General features: G+C 33.4%; 2 protein-coding genes across 2 annotated transcripts; both read right to left on the bottom strand.

The window, feature by feature from the left end:
- Positions 1–1,833: 1,833 nt before the first annotated feature.
- LOC116020422 lies at positions 1,834–3,062 on the bottom strand. Its single transcript, XM_031260898.1, has 4 exons — positions 2,866–3,062; positions 2,394–2,497; positions 2,098–2,269; positions 1,834–1,998 (listed from the first exon to the last, which is right to left on the bottom strand). The coding sequence occupies exons 1-4, from the start codon at positions 3,034–3,036 to the stop codon at positions 1,834–1,836; spliced, it is 612 nt and encodes a 203-aa protein (XP_031116758.1). The 5' UTR covers positions 3,037–3,062.
- A 3,613-nt stretch (positions 3,063–6,675) lies between these two features.
- Positions 6,676–11,757, bottom strand: LOC116020421. Its single transcript, XM_031260897.1, has 5 exons — positions 11,688–11,757; positions 10,173–10,511; positions 8,887–10,046; positions 8,300–8,844; positions 6,676–6,754 (listed from the first exon to the last, which is right to left on the bottom strand). The coding sequence occupies exons 1-5, from the start codon at positions 11,755–11,757 to the stop codon at positions 6,676–6,678; spliced, it is 2,193 nt and encodes a 730-aa protein (XP_031116757.1).

The raw sequence follows: 11,757 nt of genomic DNA, 5'->3' as shown, positions 1-11,757 counted from the left end.
TTGGTGGATACTAGTGAAATCTCTTATTGGTAAGGAGAGAGTAGAGTATGGTTAACCCGAGTCGCTATAAAAATTCTCTTACTAAATATCTCTTTACCCTTTTTTTCTTTAACTTTGTGTTGAGCTTAATGAACACACACATTTTAACACGGCTACAAAACAAGTTTAAGAAAACATGTTTATTTATTTGTTTTTACAAAAATAGTCATAAAAAGTCTTTTTAATTCATTTTTTTTAAAATTACACTTTAGATAGTGGTTTTTAAGAAAAATAACCATTTAAAGTGTTTTTTTTTTCAATTTATAGAATAGTTGGCGATTTTCTTAGAATATCACCGTATATTCTTTATTTTTTTTTAAAAAATAAACTATTTAATTATTGAATTTCTACCTACAAAACTTGTGTAAATGTTAGAGTTGTTGAAATGGGTTAGCGGGACGGGCCCGCCAAAGTCCATCATATGGTCGGGGTGGGTTAAAAAGTCATTCAAAATATGGGCTTAAGGGAGGTCGTCGGCCTGCCCCACCCCGCCTTAGGCCCGCCAAATTTGAAAAGTTTTAAATTTAAATAAAAATTAATATAAAAAAGTTAATAAGTGTATACTAAAATAATTTGGATAGTTTAAACATATATTAATGTTGATAGTGACATGGGATGGACCACGTGGGGAAATTTTGACCCAAGCGAGGTGTCTATCTTTATTGATGATGTGTTGGCCCATAGTAAAATCGCCTAGGCCGCCTAAGCCTCCTATACGCCGACTAGGCCGTCTAATCGGCCGATTAACTATTGTTTTTTTTAATGACTTATTTAACTCAAAATAACATCCTTTTGAGCGAAATAACCCTAAATTGTACAAACTCTATATATTTTTAGGTTAATTTTTAATATTTTAGTATTAACTATTAAAGTATTATATACTTTATAATTATTAGTCTTTAAAAAATAAAAAATACTTAAACAAATTTTTAAAAAATAAAAAATAAAATAAAAAAATACACGGGTGTCTAGGCCCGATTAATCCTCGCCTAGGCGTCCTAAGTCGGGAGCCCCTAGCGATTTTTTCAACTATGTTACACACTATGTGTTATGCTTTGATTGATTAATTAATAAAAGGGGTGGACAATAGTTTTTGTTCTTTCCTTTTTCTTCATCCAATAACAACTAAATACTTGGTGAGAATTATACTCCACGGAGTACACCTACAATAATTATTACTTGTGCATGCATATATTATATATTCTGGGGTGGACGCCAGCCAGGCAGCCACCTCCTTCCCCCTTCGTGGTATTTTTTGTGCAGACTACTATGGTACTACCATTCCGGCCGGCCTGTTTTTCATATTCGGTCAAAATCGATTCACTTTCTTAGGGTGTGTTTGGTTTACACATTGGAATGAGAATTAAATATTTAGCAATAGTAATGTATTTTCGTGAAAGCATTTTGCATGTTTGGTAGTAGGATGAAATTAGAATGATTACAATGTTTGATTATATATAATCTTATAATGAAAATAATGTTTTAAAAATACAAAAACAAAAAATTAAAGCAATTGATTATAATAACAAATGACGTTTAAAGCATCAAAATGAACAAAAAAAAATCTAAAAATGTTAATCTAAACTTAAAAATTAGATTACCAAATGAAATGATACCCTTTTTAATTAGGGAATAAATTTTTTAATTGGAGTGATAATCAAATCTCATAATTGTATTTTAAAAAGTTATCAATCAATACTAACTATGATTTTGATTGTCATTCCTTATGTATAATCCCATGAACCAATCACACCCTTTATTTTGTTCTCTCCAGGTAACTTTAGGCACCAGAAGTCATTCTTCTTGCGTGGATTGACTGCGCTGTTTATCTTGATTGTTGTCCATATTTTCATCTGCCCGGAGACCAATTCCACTGTCAATAGCAATTTGATTTACAATTTTCAGTCTTTTCTCTCTGCCTGCAGCTTCATGCAAATGTGTGGACAGTTTTTCTATCATCTGTACATTTTTCATACACAGTAAATTAAATTTGTCAATTTCAGCGAGGCTATATATATATATATTCGACTTATAGAATTAAAAAGTATATATATATACCTTTGGATGTACTCCACAACTCTTGCTTAACTCAACGCATTGAAGTGTGAATTCTTGACCAAATGTTGATGCAAAAATGTGTCTTAGTTGTTGAAGCTCTGGGAAGTCACCAAATCTTGAAGCTGCAAAGATCAAGCCTGATATGCCCTCCCTCAGCTCCTCAGGGCATTCCCTGCACGCACATTATATTCCCCATTTATATATCAATAACCCGGCCACACTCATACCATATATTAAACTACGTACAACATTATTTTCCACAAATTAAAACATATGATGAATTTACACTAACTAACATGTTACTGTCTAACAGTGCCCTTCGCTCAATCAGAAGATGGCAGTAGTTCTCCATCATGGCTAGCGCATCGCACATGTTTTGTTCCTTGATCACAAGCACAGCCTGCAATAAACAAATTAATTTAAAGCCCAGAATTAAAACTAGTGGTAGATTGAGAGAGGGATGGACGTGTGCGTCCAATATATAATATATAAACACAAATATGCAGTCCAACTATCAAATCAGTTTAAATTTTTAGTTAAGATGCAGCGAATGCTTCAATTTTTAGTTAAGATGCAGCACATGCTTCAATTTGACATCAAAATCTCTGTGCCATACGATAAAAGTTATCTACGTGTTGCTGGGGAGCCATCTTTGCACGCACAAGTGAGGGACATTTTAACATATAATATATAAAATTCAACTTCAACTTAGTTTTTAGTTGAGATAGAGCACGAGCTCTCATCTCTGCCCGTTGTAGTGAAACGTACCCGAAGAAGTGCGCGGTCGTGGTGGCCGAGGTGGAGTAACTGGACAATATCGGACCTTGCGTAGGAACATCTCACATGATGCTGGTTCTTGAGAATACTAATCCTAGAGATTGCGAGGTTAGCCATGCTCTTTACTCTTGATGCCAGGGACTTCCTTCCAAACAGACCCATTTTTCTTCGATTTCAATTCTGGGATTTGATCAACTGATCATTCAGGAAACGATCGAAATGGTATATTATGTTTCTGGTTCCTATATGGCTATATATACATACATAAACACGTTCATAATTAGTAGACTTGTTTTGAAAATGTCTAAAAGTTTGGTCAAAGGGTACACGGAGATGGTTCACAGAATCCCAAATTAAAGGCTCGTCCGGCGTTATCCGGGGATAATTTATTATTTATGCGCAACTTTAATTTGATTGGTATCGTGGTTAAGAATACATTACAATTTTAATACAAAAAATGCATTTAGTGTCCTGAATTATGCAATCTTCAATTTAATATTGTAAATGCATGTTATTTTTAATTGCATTATGGCTGAGTCTCCTGTGAAACCGCCTCACAGACATATTCTATGTGTGAGAGAGTCAGTCGGAATAGAAATGTAATATTTATGCTAGAAAATGTAATATTAATCGAGAATAAATTGCTTATTACTGGTAATGAAAAAATATAATACTTTTAAAATTAGAATATACTTTATCTTTCTCATTTTGTATGTCCTACCTACTATTCATTGGTCAAACTAATTATTTTTTCTTTGCTTATTTTATTAGCATTTTCTTATAATTTTTAAATTTAATTTTTTGTGTGTGTTTAATAGTACTTTCAATATAGTTTCTAAATATATAAAGTTTACATACTAATTCTAAATATATTATGAAAAATTAAATACGGAGTATTAAATAACCACATCCAAGCTTCGCTAACTGAACCCAACACATAAAAGGGGGTGTAGTGGTAATATTTAGGGATTGAACAATTACTTATGAGAAAAAGTATCATTGATAAATTGATTGATTGTCACATACGAGAGGAAGTGTAATATTTGTGAAAACAAATGTGATACTTTTAATAAAAATATATAATACAGTACAAGAATTGAAGAGTTACTTATGAAAATTTGACTCAATTTATAAATAAGAATGCTTGAAATGGTCTCATAACAGATTTTGCCTTAGCATTTTGATTCTAAAATTTTAGGGTATACAATACAAATTTAAACTGGGGTTGACTAAATTGCACTAAATGTTAAAGGAAATGAGGGTAGATAAGACGGCTGAGGTGTGTGTGAAAACTGAGTCAAAAGGGTTGGGTAAATAAAGTCTTAGAACCGATGAGCAACCTTGAGGACATCAATAATAAAGAATTATTGCATTTCATATTTTATTCCTACTTAGCTAGGCTGCTGCTGTCTTAGTCTTACTACGAAGGCCACATTTCCTTTGATCTTTTCCACTTGCTTAATTTGGCATCATAAATAAAATAAGAAACAAATTACATAGGTCATGTTTGGTAAATAATCAGCCTATCAGTCAATTTTAGCTTATTTGATCATTATTAGTTGTTTGGTTAATAAACTTTTTGTAACTTTAAAATGCTAAAATTTAAAAGGCTACTCAAAGCAGCTTTTTCAATTAGCTTTTTAGAAAAAAATTATACCAAACAGCTATCAGCTAACCGCCAATCTATCAAACAACTTTTTACAATCAGCTAATGTTATTAACAAATCATACCTTTTAACTCAAACAGCCAACCCAATCAGCCAACAGCCATTTACCAAACAGGGCCTGGAGCTGTCAATTGGCACTTTACATCAGATGAGATGCGTATAGTTTTTGAATATAAATTTTGCACATCAAAATTAATTTGATGTCATATACCTTACAAAGTTCTTTGTCATATTCCTTACAAAGCTTTCTACTGAATTCTTTACAATGTTCACTGGCATATTTGTTACAAAGTTCCCCGCTATATATGCTCTATACTTTTAAATAAATTTTTATCCTATTACTCATTTTGTTAATTCCATTCTTACAATATGACCAATATATGTTAATTCAATGAGTGATTATAGTTCTATCTATTATGACTATTCCATCCAAAGCTCTCAAAATGTTCCCTCATTTGACTTTGTCGATCTCTTCTTCTTCTTCATCCTCGCTAAGTTTAATCCAAATAATTCCTGTTCTGGTTAAAATATCACTCATGAAGAAGCATATCAACGTTTATATATATAATGACTATTTCTCTGATAACTTGACATACAATGATAATTTATTTTGACGATAATTTTGAATGTAAATGGGCTTTTTTCTTTACATAATTGAAGGTGTTACAAATTATGACTAATATTTTCATAATAATATAGATTTCATCAGTAGATAAAATTGATCACAATTACAGAATTGTATTGCAATGCGTATATGTTAGCATACAAGACTTATGCAGATGTAATTGATGAATATCTTAGAATGGGTGATCAGTTCACTAGTAGAAAGTGCATCCAAATATTTGTTAAGTTATAAATGTCGTGTTTGGGAATGAGTATTTGAGAAAGCTAAGCGGTTTCAAAAAAAAAAAAGAAAAAAAAGAATGCTAAGCGAAATCTTATGATGTACAAAAAACTAATGCCCATTGAAAAAAGAAGGGGTTCCCATATATGTATGTTAGGAAGTATCGGTTGCATGCATTAGGAGTGGAGAAATTTTCTAACAACATATATAGCAAAGCCAATATACTAGAGGGTGTAAGAAATTTTTTCGATAAAAACTAGAAATTAAAAAGAAAATTCCCAAAAATTTTAGTTCATATATAAATCAACAAAAATCAAGGTATGTGTGTGATGCTCACACTTTTCTTAAAATCGATTCACTTCTTCCTCCGAAAGTGCTAGGAGTGTTGAAACATTGTGATAAGATAATCGAACAAGGTACTGGCTAGACCGAATTAACCCGAAATCCTCTTGGTCTAACTTGAAGGATTCAAAACAATTAACGCAATCAATTAGTAACGGGCAGAAGTGAAGTAGGGAGGAGGGCGATGCGTTTAACCCAGAATCCAATGCACTTATTAGGGGAGCCATATTGCAATTATTATTATTATTATTTTTTGAATACTACCAACTCTATTACAATGCAGCGAACAAGGTACTGGCTAGACCGAATTAACCCGAAATCCTCTTGGTCTAACTTGAAGGATTCAAAACAATTAACGCAATCAATTAGTAACGGTCAGAAGTGAAGTAGGGAGGAGGGCGATGCGTTTAACCCAGAATCCAATGCACTTATTAGGGGAGCCATATTGCAATTATTACTCTATTACAATGCAGTATCTGTTCATAACTACTTTCTCAACCTATTGAAGCACAAGAGTCAGTATTGCCTCCACTGAGGCTCGAACCCACCACCTCCCGTATAAAGGGAAGGGTTTGATTCCATATTGCAATTATTACTCTATTACAATGCAGTATCAGTTCATAACTACTTTCTCAACCTATTGAAGCACAAGAGTCAGTATTGCCTCCACTGAGGCTCGAACCCACCACCTCCCGTATAAAGGGAAGGGTTTGATTCCATATTGCAATTATTAGGAGGTCATTGTGTGCCCATTATTGTAATCATTATCATTGTATAAAAGTTGAGCCCACGTAAAAACAAGGGGGACACGCTCACAAACTTGTGCTCAGAATCATGAAGCAATACCACTTGTTTACTTGATACTCCTTTAATAATTATTCTCCAGTACATTCTTACTGTCAAATAGTGCTTTCATTGATAGTTTGAGATCAACTCTCAAGTAGGGTATCACATACATCCATCTTTCTCAAAACAAACTGAAGCAATGGCATAGTTGGGATCAAGCAACGCCCATAGTTCTCGCAACCTAAACCCCAATGGTAACGCATGATATTTGACAAAATATATTGCTTCAAGATTCAACCCACGTACCTTGAAGAATGTTATCTTTTATTATTATTATTATTATTATTATTGTTATTATTATTATTATTATTATTATAATATAAGAATTGGTTAACAAGGGCAAAGTTGGGATAATTATTCAAGGTAATTTAAGATTACCTAAGAAAATGAGGGTAATCACATTACCTTGAATTTTGAAAACATTACCGTCATATCAGCTTTGAGGTAATATAATATTACCAGGTAATCTCATAACTTGAACCAAACAAGGTAATATAGCATTACCAAACTCAGATTACCTGAAAGAAATTAGTAATTGTGTCTTATGTTATGAATTTATGCTTTTTTATTGTGAAATTTTGTGCCTATGAACACATATTATGTATCTAAATTAGATTTGAAAAAGAAGTAAATACATAACACGTGTATGTGTTTTGTGTTGTGATTTTTGTCTTGTGTTATGAAATTCTGTACCTTACGAGCATAAATTTTGTACATCGTCATTTTAATTCAGGGTCCATAATGCTATGTGAACCTTAGTCCATGATATAAATTGCCCCTCACTGCTTCCAATCGTTATACCCTGCACCACGGTGCACATAGCAATGTGCACCACGTACGTAAAACGACGTCGTTTCGGTGTTAGTGGACGCCGAAGCGAATGACTCCAGGGAATTCATTATCTATAATACACATAATCATTATCTAGAATACACAGAACGTTTGCCTAGAATACACAGAATGTTTGCCCAGAATACACAGAATATTTACACAAAATACACAGAACTCATCCTCCTAACATTCGAATGCACAAACACATCACAACATGTGTTAATAACATGAATACACAGAATATTGACACAAAATACACAGAACTCATCCTCCTAATCATTCGAATGCAAAAACACATCACAACATGTGTTACTAACATGAATACACATAACGGTTGCCTAGAATACACAGAATAATTGCCTGGAATACACAGAATATTAACATAAATACAAATACCGGCCGCAACGGGAAACATGATTTTAAAAAAAACGGACGATTAGTTTACAATGCTCAAAACGACGTCGTTTAGATACGTGGTGCACATTGCTATGTGCACCATGGTGCACGGTATAATTTGCCCACTGCTTCCTCCACGTGCATTTGGGCCATTGCTGCTGGTATTTTGATGGGCCTTTTCAGGGCCGTCCCAATAAAAATGGGGGTCCTGTGCAATATATTAATTTGGGCCCCTTTTTTCAAGTATTTTCTATATATAAATAATAGTTGTTCAAAAAGTTGTGTCAAAAATTTCAAATATAAATATTATATATAAAAAATACATCTAAAATTTCATTTAAAAAGTGACATACGACGTGCACATTTAGACGCAAAATCATCCACCAAACATTTGATATCAACTTCTTCCAAAATCTCATTTTCAATAGATATTAAAGCTAATCCATTGAGTCTCTCTTGCAACATAGTTGATCGTAAGTAAGATTTCAACAATTTTAACTTTGAAAAACTCCTTTCTGCAGAGGCAACAGTAATTGGGATTGTCAATAATATTCGATATGCAATAGTAGCATTTGGAAAACAACTCATCTGTTTCAATGAATTCAATATACTCACTGTTCCTATATTTTCTTTCGATAAAATCCCTTTAAGCAATTTTAACTCAATATACAATTCATTTCCATCAATATCACCTTGTTCATCGCTCTTAAGAGCTGCTTCTAAACAAATGCAACAAGATTTCAAATCCATATCAGTCATTGCTTGTAACTTGTGAGAACTAAACAAAAAACCAAAAGTTCCTTCATATACTTCATATTGCTCAAACCTCTGGGTCAATGAAATTATAGCTTGATCTACAATGTATAAAAAGTAATGAACCCTAAAAGATTCTTCTGGTGATAATGAAGTGTCATCAGCACTCTCATCAAATTGTCTTTTTCTACGAATTTTTCGCTTTTGAGGAAACACTGGCTCAATTTCTAATTCAGTGGCAATTTCCTTTGCAATATCCATGGCACTAGAAAAACCATTTTCTCTATAATTCTTGAAGAAAGAAACTAACCCTTTAATTTGATTAATAGCAACATCAAGAAGCATATCCTTTGTTTGTAATTGCTTGCTAACTAAATTAACTGCATATAAGATTTCAAACCAAATGATTGTGGCTAGCAAAAATTCAAAGTTACCAAGCTCATTTGTAGCTAAAGATCTCGCTTCACTTTGAATTTTAGAATCACTGTCTGTATCTGCCACTTGAAGTAGGGCTTCTCGAATATCACTGACTTGATATCTAATTGCTTTAACACTTTCCACACGACTTTCCCATCGAGTAGATGACAATGGCTTAAGAGTTAGATTTGTTACATTACTTTTCAAGATATGCCACCTCTTTGTGGAATTAGCAAATATTGTGTAAATACGTTGCACTACTCCAAAGAAATCCCTTGCTTTGCCACAACTATTTGCAACATCACACAAAGTCAAGTTAAGACTATGACTACCACAAGGAGTATAAAATGCTCTACGATTTATATCCAAGAGTCTTTTTTGTACACCTTGATGTCTCCCTCTCATATTTGACCCATTGTCATAACCTTGTCCCCTTACATTATCTATATCAAGATCAAGTGATGTCAACACATTTTGTAATACTTCAAAAAGACCTTGGCCAGTAGTGTCATTCACAACCAAGAATTCCAAGAAGAACTCTTCTATTTTAATTGGATATGTTGATATATCCACACATCTTAAAATCAAAGACATTTGTTCTTGGTGACTGACATCAGGAGTACAATATAATATCACTGAAAAATATTTTGCTTCTTTGATTTTTTTGATGACCTTTGTTTTAACTGCAGTAGCAAGCATAAGTATCAATTCATTTTGAATCCTATGACCAAGATAATGATGATGAATATCATGATTTCTAGCACGTAAAACATGCTCTTGAATGATAGGATCAAACTCAGCCAACATTTCAATTAGACCCAAAAAATTTCCATTGTTATTCTGATACAACTTCTCACTTGTTCCACGAAATGCCAAGTTATTTTTAGAAAGATACTTCACAGCTGCAATAATCCTAAAAAGTACTTTCCTCCAATATTCTTTTTCTTTCAAAAGTTGTTCTTGAGCCACTTTATCAATTGTCTCATTTTTTTGTAATCTAAGACGCAACTCTATCCAAGTTGTCATATTAGTCATATGATCTACACTTGTTTCATGCTCTTTAAGTCTAACACCAAGATGTGTCCAGTCCCTAAAACCTTCATTGACCAAAACACCTTTTCCTATACTTTTTTTAAAAATCTTACAACAAAAACAAAACACCTTGTCAAGTTCTTTTGAATATACAAGCCAATCTCGATCGCATTTCTCTCCATTTGGCAAATATCTTGTGTAAAATGCTGATGAAAATCTTCTAGAGAATTTATCTTTGGGACCTTTATTTATTGATAAATCTCTTTTAGGACCATCTTTCACAAGAATATCTATTAATTTAGAATCAAGGGCATCCCAATTTCTTGGATCATATATGTCAAATAAAAGCGAATTATTTGGTTTATCACTGCGACCAACATCATCTAAACAACTATCAACATTCTTATTATTTTCATTGTCACAATGATACATATCATCGTTGTGCACACTATCATTTAAAGTTTTTCCAATCTCACAATCATCTTGATCTTCTATATGAAGATTAGCATCTAACAATTTTTCCTTGGCATCATCTTTTTGCTCATCTATTTGAGATTTTTTTTTTTGTAATAAATTTTTCAAGAGCTCCCTTTTGAGATTGAGTTAGTTGCTCAATTCTTCTTTTCTTTTTACGCTTCTCAAAGCCAGATGAATATTTTCTAGAAGACATATTTATAAAACCCTAAAGAAAAAAAATTATTTAGAAACTCTATTAACAAATAATTAATCAAGAATTTAATTCTTGATTAAAATCAAATAATGAACCAAAAATTGATATCAAGTACAATTTTTTATGTTAATCAAACTTCAAACACACTAACACAGAATGACATAAATCACATGATAATTAATAAGGATAAACAAATAATTATGAAAGATTGAAAGTTTAACTAGAACCTGTAGTGTAGATCAGTAGATGTAGCAGTGAAATTCGCCAATTTGATTACTTATTCGCCTGTAGGAATAATTGTAGGCTTGCCGCCAATTTGATTTATTTGCCTGATGGAATAATTGCGGCTTGTCGACTTCGACGGAGTTGCCGTGCGTAACAGCGTAAGTGCGTTGAGGAGGGTTGCGTCAGTTAGGGTAATAAAGAATTTTGAATTTAGGCTTGCGGTGAATTCGCTGATCAACAATATCATATATATATATACTAAATTTTTTTTTAATATGGGCCCCCAATTTTTGGGGGCCCTGTGCGCCAGCCCTGGGCAGACTTGCCCAGGGCCGGCCCTGCCCACCACTAGACTCGGTCCTCATCTGATGGTGCCATAGTCGAGACTATCCACTTTCTTGAAGAAGAGTTGGTTGCCATCCATGACGAGCAAAAGAGACTGGCCTGCCGTCGTGTAAAGATTGACAATATTCTAAAAAGGCTTCGTCGTGACGACGCGGTGAATGTCGATATTCCTTCTGAGGTTGCGTCCTCTTCGGCTTCATCCTCTAATGAAGAATCACCGGCTTCCCCTTCTAGTTGATGGCTAGTCCATGGGTAAATTCTCTCGGTTTTGGTCTTAGTGGATTTAATAATGTTGTTATTTTTTCATGCAGTAGTATATCTGTAGTTGGTGGATAGAACATGTGTCCGACACTCTTTCCCTTTCGCATAACTTGATTTATCCATCACACAATTCGAGCCTTACAATCCTACATTGGTCTGCGTGCTCCGAAACAGCAATACTTACACCTTTTGTTTGTGGTTGAAATTGCTTTCTTACTATATGCGCAAACATTTTTCCATATTATTGCTCGCAT

The sequence above is a fragment of the Ipomoea triloba genome, chromosome 5, assembly GCF_003576645.1.
Source record: "Ipomoea triloba cultivar NCNSP0323 chromosome 5, ASM357664v1".
Taxonomy (NCBI): Eukaryota; Viridiplantae; Streptophyta; class Magnoliopsida; order Solanales; family Convolvulaceae; genus Ipomoea; species Ipomoea triloba.
Note: the sequence above shows the minus strand (reverse complement) of the source record. Positions and strands in the feature narration are given on the sequence as shown.